General features: G+C 35.4%; 1 protein-coding gene across 1 annotated transcript in view; it reads left to right on the top strand.

Moving 5' to 3' along the window:
- Positions 1–14,359, top strand: part of LOC121415957 (tyrosine-protein kinase CSK-like) — a 35,198-nt gene that overhangs the window by 20,090 nt on the left and 749 nt on the right. The window contains exons 4-12 of the mRNA XM_041609368.1: positions 1,904–2,004; positions 3,712–3,931; positions 6,497–6,602; positions 9,541–9,606; positions 10,090–10,192; positions 11,048–11,132; positions 11,541–11,614; positions 12,304–12,499; positions 13,967–14,053. Coding sequence (XP_041465302.1) covers positions 1,904–2,004; positions 3,712–3,931; positions 6,497–6,602; positions 9,541–9,606; positions 10,090–10,192; positions 11,048–11,132; positions 11,541–11,614; positions 12,304–12,499; positions 13,967–14,053 — 1,038 coding nt within the window. The remainder of the gene's footprint in view (positions 1–1,903; positions 2,005–3,711; positions 3,932–6,496; positions 6,603–9,540; positions 9,607–10,089; positions 10,193–11,047; positions 11,133–11,540; positions 11,615–12,303; positions 12,500–13,966; positions 14,054–14,359) is intronic.

The raw sequence follows: 14,359 nt of genomic DNA, 5'->3' as shown, positions 1-14,359 counted from the left end.
TGACTGCTTTCTAAAGGGCGCGGGTTCGAGTCCTGGGGTGAACAACATGATTTTTTTTTCACTTTTTTTTCTTTTTGCCACTTCTTACATGATCCTTTATTATAATTAAAAGGTATAAAAGTTAAAATTTAGCAAGATAAAACAGATTATAATTGTTTTTTTCATATCACATGTGTTTTGCGTGTAATCTCTATGGGACATGACTTTTTCTCAAAACTAGATTCGACATTCCGCTATTTCGTGAGCCATATCTCCATTTTTTCTTGTCAGTTTTCTTTAAGCTTTTAGTATGTTGTAGCTTAGATTCTAAGCTTTCGGAAGTGTGCATTTCATTTTTTGATCAGATGCCAGGATCATGCCCGTATTTCACTTGCAAAATTGGACTTGTAATTCTCAAATTTGCTTACGTGTAAAGTCTATGGGAAATATGCTAGCTCAATCGGTTAGGCGTCAGACTTGCATCTCATTCAATCATGCGAGCAGGGGTTCGAGTCCGCGGGTGAACATGAATTTTTTTTTCTTACTCTCTTGTGCATGATCAGTTATAACAATTCTAATAATTAATACCTAAAATATTGCAAAATAAAACAGATTATAATTACTTTTTTCGTATATTATATCTAATCATATCCATCCATCCGCTATCTGTTATAAATCTATCTATTTATCCATATATATGTCTATCTATTTACTTACTTTGTATATGTATCTGTCTATCTATCCCTCTCTCTCTGTCTAATATAACATATCTATCTGTTTTGATATGTATATCTATCCATCGTTCTATATATCCATCAATCTATCTGCCTGTCTCTATCTATCTTTATATATGTATGTCTGTCTGGCTATCTATCTATATCAATCTATTTGTCTCTATTTATCTATATGTCTGTCTGTCTGTCTGTCTATCTATGTTTTATTAATATAACCACCTATCATTTATCTCTCAATCGATCACTTGATCCATCCATCGCTCCATCCATCACTCCATCCATCTATATATATATATATATATATATAATCATCTATCTTGTATGTATCTGTTTGAAGATGTATGTCTGACGATTGTCATCACCACATCAATAATCACATTTAGCAATGGTCAAAACTGATTCTTAGGATGTCTACGATCAAGATTATGAATATATCTAAATGATTTATTTCATACATTAGCCGACACTGAATGACAAATCATGACAGACCACCTAATTCGTCCGCATGACGAATTAAATAATAATTGATTATTGAATCTGTAATGGGAGACTACTTGAGAAAGGTGAATGTTCAGCGCAATAAAGCTTATTTTCAAAATCTGATTTTTGGAGCTACTCTCAAGCAATGTACTCAGCTGGCAAGCAGTGAAAATGCCTAAACCTTGGTGTGTTTTGTAAGCTTTGGATTGGTGGTACACTGTAGATTTATCAATTTTACTTTATGGTCTGGTCAGGGTTTTTACCTATTACTATTAGTTATCAATCCAATTTTTTGTCCTTGGAGGACAAAACTTAAATTAACATAATTTCATAAAACCACTTTTGATATTCAGTGAGGATCATCATCAGCTTGCTCATGAAGACATGCAGAGAACAGTTTCACCAACATACTGCAAATCTTTATAAAATTTAAACTTCATTATTCCTTGTCCGACTTTGAATCTTGATTATAAAATATACACTGTTTCGTTTGTCTGATTTTAATTTATCTGCTCTAATACTATTATTTTCAGCTTGGAGAAGTTTTGAAAATTCAGAACTTTGTTATTCCTTGTCCAATTATAAGTTTTTCAGTGTTTTGTTTGTCTCATTTTACTTTATCAACTGTAATCCTCTTATTTTCAAGCTTGGATTACCCCTTTAATAATATGCTACAGTGATGAATGTACATTTTTGTTGAATCTTGCCAGGATCCTAATTGGTACAAGGCTAGAAATGAACAAGGTCTTGAAGGAATGATACCAGCGAACTATGTCAAGAAAAGGGAAGGAGTCAAACTACAAACCATGCCGTAAGTCTTCACCATATACCCAATGCACTACAGGAGCATGCTGCATATTAAAGATAAATGTCAGTTGTGGTAACGATTTCAAAATGAGTTCGTGCAGAGCCCAATGAAATGACCACCAAAGTGTCTGTTTGTATAAATTAAAAATATGTGCCAAAGGATTCTGGAAGAAATTGTGTAATTGCTGAGAAATTAGCAAAAAAGCACAGGATTCGGGTCAAACGTCTTGCCGACATTCAAAGCAATAATAATACACTGTCGCATGTGCGCTTATCTGTGTTGGTGATCTGCAGTGTGAACATTTTTTAGCGTAGATTTCAAGATTCCACAAAGTTCAGTTTATGCAACTTTACTAGATGTAGATCCACGATGATATAGCAATACTTGAACTTGGCTTTACTGACTTTCTTGTGAAATCAGTGTTTACTGCAACTATTTTAATTTATCTTTAAAATTTACAATCGTGGTAACTTTGCCATGTTAGTAACCACCGTGGTGACAGTGCCCTGCAACTGATCAAGGTTTCCATGATTGTTGCCATTGTGAATACAGTCCCCAGCGGGTGTTTCAGAGAGAGAAGTGTGACTTAATAAAGAGTCATGCTATGCACCAATGATAATTAACATGCATTCTCATTGATAATAAATATGAAGTGGTAGTGCACATCATCTGAGCCTGATTTGACCAGTGCTATGAAGCAAATATATTCTTGCATGCGAACAGTAATTAAGTGTTATCTTTAGTAACAATTAAAACTCATTGGCCCGTATTCTGATAGCAGGTTTAAAGTTGTGGTTTAAGTATGGGAAGCCAAAAGTATCAAAATTTTTATTAAGTTGTATGTTTCTTATGTTTAATGTGCTCTTTCCTGATTAATTGATGGTGAAGACAATCATCTATATACTTCCTAGACAATTATGAATGATTTGAGAGCCAAATGAGCTGAAGTATGCTATCTCTACTTTTAGTGATTTATGTAACAATTGGCTATCCATACTTAAACCACAACTTTAAACCTGAGTTAAAGTTAAACCTGCTATCAGAATACTGGCCTTTGAGAAATGCCTTCTGGTCTACAAACATTCTGAAATTGCGTTCTTGGATTTCAAAATTTTAATGGTATTTCATCTGATGGAAAAGAAGGAATGAGATTGTCGTGACTTCATCTGATCACTGATTTTTATGCTATTAGTTAATGTTTAACTTTAACACCCTGCAATGTAAGTGGTGATAGGTTCCTAACAAACTGGGTCACAGTAATGACAAACCTACCCAGGGCTGGATCCAGGATTTTCCAAAAGGGGGGAGGGGCACATTCTTCCGAGGAAAAATTTGACAAGCAAAAAAAAAAAATAGAAAAAATTAATGATATTTCGTCCACGAAAATTTTTGGCAAGCACGCACTTCTTTTAATGCAATTTTTACATTGCAATATTTAATTTTTGCTTCTTGAAAGGAGGGGGGGGGGGGGGCACAGCCAAGCTGTGCCCCCCCCCCTCCTCGATCCACCAGTGAACCTGCCTGTATGGTCATTTTGACCAATCTCAATGAAGTTGCCACTGTTTGTTTAATGATCTCTACATGTATTCATCCCCCCAAAAAATCTCATGTACAATACATTGTACGTTGATTGTGGTTTTTTACCTTTTCAATATGTTGATAAAATGTTCCATCAAGCTAATGTAATAATGTAATTTGTTTTTGTTTCAGATGGTTCCATGGTAAGATCACAAGGGAACAAGCAGAAGACCTTCTACAGCCTCGGGAAGATGGCCTGTTCTTGGTGCGCGAGAGTACAAACTACCCCGGCGACTACACACTCTGTGTGTGTTTCATGAGGAAGGTCGAACATTACAGGGTTATCTATGAGAAGAACAAACTCACCATCGATAGCGAAGAGTTCTTTGAAAACCTTACAAAACTTGTAGAGGTGAGTGGAAAGGAGGGTTTTTTGAGAACCTTTGAAGACTTGCAGAGGTGAGTGGATAGGTGGGTTCTTTGAGAACATCACAAGACTTGTCTAGGTTAGTGGAAAGGCAGAGCTGCCAAGTAGTACAATTTTTCGTATTTTATACGGAAATCAATTTAAATAAGGCAGTACGCTTTTTCATGATAAAATATGGGAAAAAAACAAATTAGAGAAGAAAAGGTATTGTTCGCCCCACTAAGCATCCGGGAGCTTTTGGGCGGAGATGAAAAAATGGCAGCCGTGTGTTGCTGCCCTCTATGTTCAATGAGTTGTGCTTTCATCAAGCCTTTTGGATTAGAATTTTTGATATCCTGGCGAATCAACGCGGGCGACAAGTTCCGAGCGCTTGCACGTAGATTACAAGCGCAAATCAGCGTCTCAAATTGCGATATATAGCGACTGGTAAATACGTCTGTAAGGATGATGACGTCATCCAAGATGGCCAATGAAAGGATCGAAGATGACGATGTTTCGATCATCATTTGAAAGGAATTAGCGGTAACTGCAGTCTAAGGTACGATATTTCTGAATTTTATACATTTTTCCGTAAATATGGATGCATTTTTTTTCATATTGTGACATTTTATGTACAAAAAAACGATCGGAAAATCAGGTTTCCGCCAAATATTAGATCTAACGTTACTGCTGATTTAGTACGTTGTCTGTACGTACGGGCCTCCAAGCTCTTCAGTCTCTGTATTGGTGAGCGAGCCAACGCAGTTCAGCGGAACAACCAAAATACAGAGACTTAAGCTTTTGGTCTCGTGTGGGGCGCAAATGTAAGAAGTGATCGAACTTTGCCATTATGCATGCATATTTATCTCACACGGTAAAAATACGGATGAGGTGAGTTGATAGATGAGTTCTTTTAAAATCTTACAAGGCTTTTTAGAGGGAGTGGATAGATTGGTTTGAGAACTTTACAAGACTTGTAGAGGTGAGTGGACAGATGGGCTGTTGTAGAACCCTAGAAGACCTGTAGAGGTCGGTGGATGGATGGGTTCTTTGAGAACCTTACAAGACTATTGGAGGTGAGTATATAGATGAGCTTCCTCTTATCTCTACTGATGTCTTTTAATGAAAGTGTGTTAAAGATATCATACAGCAATTGATAATGCCTTAATAGCATATTAAAAGTACAGTAGTTTCTGCTGGCATTATTGAGAATGGATTCTAATCGCTGATAAATCATGTAGCCACTCTAAGAGATTTGTTCATTAATATACATGTACATGTACATCTATTAAAATCAGATTGTATACCAAGGTCTATTAGAGTTAAAAAAAATACAGAGGTACATGTAGATCTACATGTAGCCTGAGTTTACATTTTCATTTCAGAGGAACAATTGTTTGTTCTCAAATTATGGGCCCCTTCAGTACATGTATGTCTGATATCATCTGATCTGTGACTGTGCCAATTAATATCCATTTGATTCTCTATTAATTGGAGTTGTCTGATGTATGTATAGACCATTTGAATGCAGTTTATCTTTCTTGTGGACGATACCACCAGGAAATGACCTCTGATAGCATTAGTTACAGGTTTTACGCAATCCTATGTATTTGAAATAAATTGTAAAGTACATGTAATTACTTTTGAGGTTCAGTATCACTCTCAGTAGTCACATTCAAGGCATTTTAAACACACATAGCCTTTTAAAGCCGGTTTGCAATGTCAACCACTTAGAACTTAATGTAGTGATGCTTCAATAAATCATTATTTTCCTCTTTCATTTGAAAGTTAATTTCATACTTAATGAGTGATTGAGGGATTTGATATGGGTTGTACAGCAATGTGTATGATATTAAAGTTTGCATACCTGTGTACATTAAACTATATTTAAGTTTTTGTAAATTTTGCTTCTAAAGTAAATAGTTACAAGCATTACTGTAAAAGTGAAAATTTTTGCGGATTTCGCGGCAAGATTGGCAAGCGCGAATTTATGAGCATCTATTTTAATGCATGTTTTGAGTGTTTAGATCTGTTTAGTTTTTAAGAAGATTTCTTGTCGATCCCCCAGGTCTGTTGATTAATCCTATGCACTTTGAATAGCTGTAGTCCCCCCAGTCCTTACTGAGTGCTGAGCCGTCCATACCAGGCCTGCAGTGCCTCCGTTTTGCCTTCCCTGATGTCTGCCCTGCAAAGAAAAGTTGTGCTAAATGTCACAAAAGTTTATGATTGGATCAAAACATATACATTCATTTTTGTTGCTATTGTTTGAAACATTTCTTCTCATTCAACTTTAATTGAGGTGAATTTTGGGCTTAATATGGAGATAAACTGTTTCATCTAGATTGTAAATGAAGTATGAGTTGATCTGAATAATTGTGGGCTTCATTATTCTAAATATCATGGTCTAAAATCAATATTATCTATGGCTGTGAAACTTAAGGAAGATTGACATGCTTAATACTTGATTATTAATCACATTATTAACCCTCTACCGCAGCTTTTGCTGAGCTTTAAGACACTGATCCCTGGTATCATATATTCATTTACATGTTTCATTTTATTTCCTCATAGCATTACCAAAGTGAAGCAGATGGCTTGTGTGCTAGGCTGACCAAATCAATACCAAAGAAAGGAGGACAGCTCAACCTGTCTGTCGACTCAAATGCATTTATACAGAGTAAGTTCTGCAACATAAACATACATACACAATACATGTATGTGACATATGTACATGTACAGTAAATTAATTTTTGCTTAAATTCAGATTTATTTTAATCTTGATCATCAAATAAAAATGTATATTCATGTATATATTATAAAAAGTAATTACAAAAAAGGACAAAAATGTATAGACTTCAAAAATAAGCCTCCAAATCACAAATATTGATACAAGTGTGATCAGAATGATGAAGCTACATTTTTAGGAAGAATAATGTATGTAAAAAGGAACATGCACGCATCATCACACACAGGCACACTCAAACATGCATTGTCTCACTGACAATTATTTAATAAAATTTGTGTAACAATACAATCATATATTTTTCATATAGGTAAGTACTGAAAAGGAGATACAGGATGTTCCAAAGAAAAATTAACTATTTTTTTTCTCAGTTTTTTTAAAACCAGATTGGTGAATGAATCCATTTGATCAATGGGTAATTAAAAGTGTTGACACTTGTGCTGACAGCTGGTGTTGTATAAAGTCAAATGTTTACACCAACCACAGCACCAAATTTGAATGAGGTTGGTGCTTGGATTCATTATTAGGGATTTAAAGTTTAATGTTGACAGCTTTTTGGTGTAAAGTTAATATTTACACCAACCACAGTACTCAAATTTGTGCTATGAGGTTGGCGCTTGGATTCCTTATACCATGGTCACTTTTGCTCTACGGCGGCGGTACGGTGAGTCGAAAACAGACGTTTCAACATATTTTGTACCGAATACATATAGGTGGTTTGAATTAAAATTAATAAAACTGCTGTTTTCGACTTGCCGTACGGCCGCCGTAGAGAAAATGTGACCAAAGTATTATTGGGTGATTTCAAGTTTTATGTTAAGAGCAGATGTTGGTGTAAGGCTTTTTTTTACACTAGGGGGGCGTTTCATCAATATTTTCATCCGACAAGTTATCAGACCTGACAACTTTCCGGGATTCTGATTGGTTGAGAAGCACTATTACTATAGTAACTGTTGGATAAAACAGGACTTGTCGGATAAAACGTTTGACAAGTCCTTTCATGAAACGCTCCCCAGACTTCACACCCAACTTGAAATAGGATTGGTGATTGGACTTATTTAAAGTATTGAGCTATAATGTAATTGGTGTATTTTTTTTTGGCAAAACCACTTTCACTGTTGGTAGATAGGAATCATAGGATACGGTCAAATTAATAGGCCTATGCTCTGTATCACCATGATGGATACCAAACTAGATATTAACCATTCTCTACATTGTGAGCATATGGCCATGTGTCATTATCACAATATCAATTTATTATGACGTTCCTGATGTTTTCAACCTTGCACTGCTGTTCATATTGCATTCATAATGCTTGAGTACATGTAACTAATTAATCACTATTGAATTACTTCTGTAACTCATATAACTTGCTGTAAGCAGTACTCAAGTTGTTGTTTTTCATTTGTTGTGAATAACATGCTAGTTGAGAAAGAAAGGTTTTGTTTTTGGATTTAACTTCCGAAATAACAAGTAAGAAATGTGGAAGCTTTGTGTAGTACTAACAAAAAAAAGATCTGTTGCCCTGGCATCATGGTATAATTGATAGTAATTGGCTCTGCTTTGTATATTTCATTTTTATTGAAACAGGAGAAGAGCATTTCCTTTATAACATTTGTAGTGCGACTGGTTGTTTGAGAAGTATAGTTTCTAATAGTAACTGTCAAAACAATCATAGTTCTTTCATGGAACATTCTCTATGTATCTTTGTGCTTGATTTTCTCAAAAATCTATGACTTGGGAAGCATAAAACAGGAAGTATACGTCTCAATATGTCAAGAAGAAATTTAAAGAAAAAATACAGTAAGATAAAGGAGAGAGGAAAATAGTTTTACAACCTTTCAAAGTCTTTAGGAAGAATATCATGAACTGATTTACTGCAGAGGAGTGTAATGCCCTTTTTACACAGGATTTTCTTAACCCCGGACTATCGCTAACCCGGACTATCGCTAACCCCGTACTATTTTTTTTCCTTTTCACACATGCCAATTTGTTATTGCTAACCCCGGATAAGGAATGCTTGCTTTTTACACACGAAACTCGCTAACCCCGGACTAGTGGTTTTTGTCGATCATTCGTAGTACAAGTGCTTCACTCGTACACTTTTTACACACGCTACAATTTCCTTAACCCCGTACTATAGGTAGGGCCAAATTGCCATTTAGCCCCACCTATAGTACGGGGTTAAGCTTAGCCCACTTTCGTTTTACACATGCGATCTTAACCCCGTACTATTGCTCTTAGCACCGCAATTGGTGGGATAACCCTGCTTTTTTGCAGGGCCAAATAATCCCGTACTATAGGTGGGGTTAGCCCACTTTGCAAAAACGCTGTGTAAAACGAAAGTGGGCTAAGCTTAACCCCGTACTATAGGTGGGGCTAAATTGCCATTTAGCCCCACCAATAGTACGGGGTTAAGGAAATTTTAGCCTGTCTACAAAGGGTGTAAGTAGTTTGATGCAAGATATATTCATACTGACAGCCATCTTGTGGCAATTCACAAGGAGCTTCAGAGTAGGTCTGGGCCCCGTCTTACAAAGAGTTATGACTGATCTGATCAATCGTAACCTATGGAAATCCATCAGTGTCATAATTTTTTTTGTACGAAAAATGTGCACAATGTCCTTGCATGATGCATCATAGCTAGAAAAGATTTGGAACAAACATTCATAATACATGTAGATATTGACGTTGCTGGCCGTCCATTGTTTCAATTGATCAGATCATAACTCTTTGAAAGACGGAGCCCTGGTGTTGGTTCCAAACAAGACCCTAATAAAAATGTGGTATACATCTAGTTAATCTATTCTGGAACAGTAATGTCATTATGGATAAATACATACATTTTGTTTAATCTATTGTATTTTCCTAGGTGGCTGGGCCATCAACAACAAAGACATCCATTTAGGTTCGTGTATTGGTGCTGGAAACTTCGGTGGTAAGTGAAAAATGTTTTTTAGCTATCAACAAACTGATTATTTGCCTATAGGGCATCTTCACAGCCATTCTGTAAACTAGACCTTAAAAACTTAAGATATGGTATATTGTGTAACAGGCATAATATTCCCCTCTGAAAAATAAAATCTGAAATATAGCCAAGGGTCGCAAAGTCACTGCCGAAGTTCGGGGTTACAAGCTCTTGCATAGTAAAGAAATCGAAAGTTATTTTTCAAGGCGAGTCTGCATGATAGTTTTATCATTTGACTTTAAAAAGCAGTAAAAACAGCATTAGAATGTTTTGGGGCAAAGGATTTCACATAAAATTTTTTAATAATCTGAAGAAATAAAATATTACAAAAATCGGAATTCCAATTTTAATCAGAAGAATATTAATATTAACAAAAAATAAACACTAATTAAACCTCTCTTTTAATAGAAACATCAGTATGAACTCACTTTTTTTATTCTCCTTGTTTTGTAGATGTACTGCAAGGGACATACCAAGGAAGGAAAGTAGCCATCAAGCAAGTCAAAGACAACAGTACAGCTGCACAAGCATTCCTGGCAGAAGCCTCCGTCATGACGTTAGTATTATTTATAACATGCTGTTACCATTCATGACCAAATGATTGGCTCAATCTTACCATGTGAACAGTTTTTATTTTTGCCTAACATAAAAAAAAATTTCCTGCAATCTGCAAATTACGAAAGAAGATTGCTGATCAGAATTAATATCCTATGTATTTTATTATTTTGTGTATTTATTATATATTTGTGTTTTATTAACTATTTTAATTGTCTTTTTTTAACGAAGTTTGTCTGGAACCTTTTTTGCAACCATGTACAATATGGATTCCATTTCAGCCAATTAAAAATATATTGTAACATTTTTCGGCTGTAAACATAATTTGCTTTAAATTTATAACATGTTTTTGAACAAGTTTTGTTTTAAATTTATCTATTGTTGTTACGGCATGCCCAATTTTTACAAATATGGTCTGAAAAGATGTGCAAAAGTTGAAAATAAAAAGTCGGTAAAAAAAAGTGACACAGTCTCAAAATTTTGCATGGCAGAGTAAAGGATGAAAGGGAAATGTAACCTTTGAAATTATTTAACATTGTGGTCTATTGGTTCTGGCTCTTGCCTTTGAGTAAGAGGGTCATGGGTTTGAATCTCAGCCATGGTCTTGTTTCCCTTGAGCCGCAAGAAATTTACCCGGACTGTGCTGCACTTGACCCAGGTTAAGTAAATATGTACATGTACTAGCAGAAGGGATTCCTCAAAAATCTCTTAGCAATGAAAACAGCAGCCCAGCTTAGGGGCTACCTTGAGCACCTTACAAGGTGGATATGTGTGCTACGTGTTTACCCCATATAATTTTGTTTGCTATTATTAATAACATTAATTTCATATTCTTCTGTCTTTTTTTTCCTTGCAGGACGTTAAAACATCCCAACCTGGTTCAGCTTTTAGGGGTAGTGTTAGGCAATCCTCTCTACATCGTCCTTGAGTTCATGTCAAAGGTAAGAACTGGCTCGAGGCATGAGGCGCTGGGGCTTCGTAAGATCGCATGTTTGGGATAAGATTATTTGATCTCACCCATGCCTAAAGATGTCTAACTAAAATCTGATGCCCATGTTGTGGGTTAGTGTGCCGATTGGAAAACGGTGGAGGGAAATAATTTTTATGTTTTAGAGGCTATATCTTTTTCTGGCATAATGGTGCAATGAGCAATCATGCAGTAAATCAAAAGCATTATTATTCTGCCCTATATAAAATATTCATTTTCTAATGATTCGTGAATATTGTATTTAGCTTACCTTGAGATGACTCTAAAAATGATGGTCACCCCAAAGCAGGCCCTTTGGTATTTAATATAAAGTTTCAGAAATACAGTTATGAATATCATATGTTTTCTCTTTTATTTTCAGGGTAATCTTGTGGACTATCTGAGGTCGAGAGGGAGAAATGTTATCACTCCAAGACATCTACTTAAATTTGCCAGGTAAGTGATAATTGATGTGCATTATGTACTGTGCAAATGTGTTTTTAATTGCTCCTACCTCTCAATCCCATTTCTTGATATAAAAATTGTATATTAGGAACAGAAATAATTCTACATAATGAATTTGAAATCTTAAAATGATTTTGGGTTTTTATCCTGATATATATCAAAAGATTAATTTTCAGAATTTGTGACCCACATTTGATTACCAAAGAACTGTTGGGCAGATCAACTTCAAACTTTTCCGAGTATGCATATTGGAGAGACAATGATCCTATTTTTGTTAGGGTCAAAGATTAAATAGGTCATAGGTCATCATAATCATTGAAATATCTTGTTCTCGTGATGATTGAAGATGATTGAAGCGGGTCAATTTAAAAGTTTAGTTTTTGTATGCATCTTTGAAATGATCTGATATAATTTTGAGGTCAAAGGTTACCAAGGTCGTTTTATATCAAAACACATCTTGTTCTCATGATATTCCATTTGTTATTTAACTTTAATCTTGGCTATTAAATGTATGCATATGAGAGAGGCAAAAATCTTCTTCCTTTCAAAATTGAGATCATTTGAGATTATATCAGATCATTTCAAAGACATGGTGACATGAGGTCAATGGTCACTGAGATGACTATTAACCAATCTCCTCAATTTACCTTGTGTTTGTTCATTACTCCTCCCATCCTCAGTGATGTGTGCAATGGCATGGCTTACCTTGAAGAGAAGAAATTTGTCCATCGAGACCTTGCGGCGAGGAACATCCTAGTCTCGGAACAGGATATAGCCAAGGTATCGGACTTTGGTCTATCTCAAGAGGCTACTCTCAATCAAGAAGGAGGCAAGTTCCCCATCAAGTGGACTGCACCAGAGGCTCTTAGAAAAAAGGTGAGTTCAATCACACCAGGGGGGGGGGCATGTCATAAGGGGTGTTGCAAGAAAATATTTGCGATCAATCGCAAATATTCTGTTGTAATTTTACAACTGATAGATCAACATTAGTTATAGCAAATAAGATTAGATCTCTGGTTTCAAGGAGCAGATTAGCAATCAATCACTAATTTGCAATTAACTGCAAGACATACATGTATGATTGCTTTAGGGACCAAAATTGACCTGCAATTGATCGCAAGTTTCTTGCAACACCCCAATAGAGTTGATTGTTAGTTATTGAACAATGCCAACTTAGCTTGCACATATACCATCTCAACTATACCATTGCATGGTCCCGATTTCATACTTACTGGTTAAATATGCATTGCTGCTGCAGATCAGATGCACATTTTGAGGGATTGTGCATTTTACTTTCAATAATTCTTTCTTAGATAAACATAGGGGAAAAAATTATTCTTAATATTTTTGCTAAATTCTGAGGCGTTGTTCAATGCAAATGGAAATATTCTTATTTGTGCAATGGCATGACATTTCATAATTGGTTAAAGAAAGTGTCAATCTATTCAATAATGCTACTCCTCATCAAATAGAGCATCTTTCTTGCACTTCATGTAAAATCTTGCACCACCACATTCATGCCTATTTGCTATTTGTATATTAATGACTGAACGCATGACCCGAGCATGTTTTTAGATGCTAAGTCAGCTACACATAAGGGATACACCATTTAGCGCAAGAGAGGGTCTCCAGTCACTTGCAAAATCATTTATTACTTAACAAGCAGCTTCAGACTGGGGCCCCCAAGTTTATTTTTTAGTTTTGGTACATTCCCCAAAATTGGATGTCACTATTCCAATTTGTTACTTGATTATATGAATGTGTGTGCCCTAAAACAGATGACATGAAAAAAATGACATGAAAAATATGTTTTATTGGAATTTTTTTGGGGTGATTTTGCATCAAAAGTCTATACCTCTCTTAAGCATGGAATGGGCTGAAAGTTTCTGGGTGATGTCTTTGTAATTTTTTTTCATTTCTTCTTTCTAAATTTGTATTTGTGAGGGTAAGTGTTCAAAAGGCCTATTTTTATTTTCCAAGAAATTAGTGAGGAAGGGCACTAGATATGTAATAATTGCAAAGATTTGAATTTCAGGATGCAGTGACCACTACACTATTGTAAGATAGGAATGTTGGATGATGCTCAATTGTGAATTACATTGTTGACCCTTTTGCTTTAGACAGGCTTAACCCTATCCATCCAGGGTCAGAGGGAGGGCAAAAACAGACTCCCCCCCTCAACATTTTTTGTGATAAATCCGCTGCAGGATCAAAGAGTTTGATTGTCTGAGTGTACATGTAATTCAACATTGTTCTTGTAATTTACAATTATGATATGGAAATTGTAAGTATTCAAACAATTGCTTTAATACCTGAGTGTATGATTTCCCCACCTTTTTACAGGAATTTTCTTCCATGTCTGATGTATGGAGTTATGGAATCTTTATGTGGGAGCTCTACTCATTTGGAAGAGTGCCATATCCTCGTGTGGTAAGAAATAGATTATTTAAACTCCAAGTTTGAAATAATAAAATGAGTGATAAACCTTTGTTTAGGAAGAAAGAGATTACTATAAAAGACAAGTTGAAACAAATAAATGTGAAATTCTTGTTAATATTTGTTTAAAAGTGTAAATGATTCATTTTGCAGAGAAATTTGACCGACAAAAGTATTCTGATATCAATTTCAAGTACCTTCAATTTTGCTTTTGCTTTAGTCCCTCATACATGATGTACTTCATTTGTTGCTATGTGTATATGATCTGAAAACGGAAAACAACATGGAGGAGAACTGTAG

Source organism: Lytechinus variegatus, chromosome 5 (assembly GCF_018143015.1).
Source record: "Lytechinus variegatus isolate NC3 chromosome 5, Lvar_3.0, whole genome shotgun sequence".
NCBI classification, from domain to species: Eukaryota; Metazoa; Echinodermata; class Echinoidea; order Temnopleuroida; family Toxopneustidae; genus Lytechinus; species Lytechinus variegatus.
The sequence above is the reverse complement of the archived record's forward strand: the minus strand, read 5'-3'. Positions and strand labels throughout refer to the sequence as shown.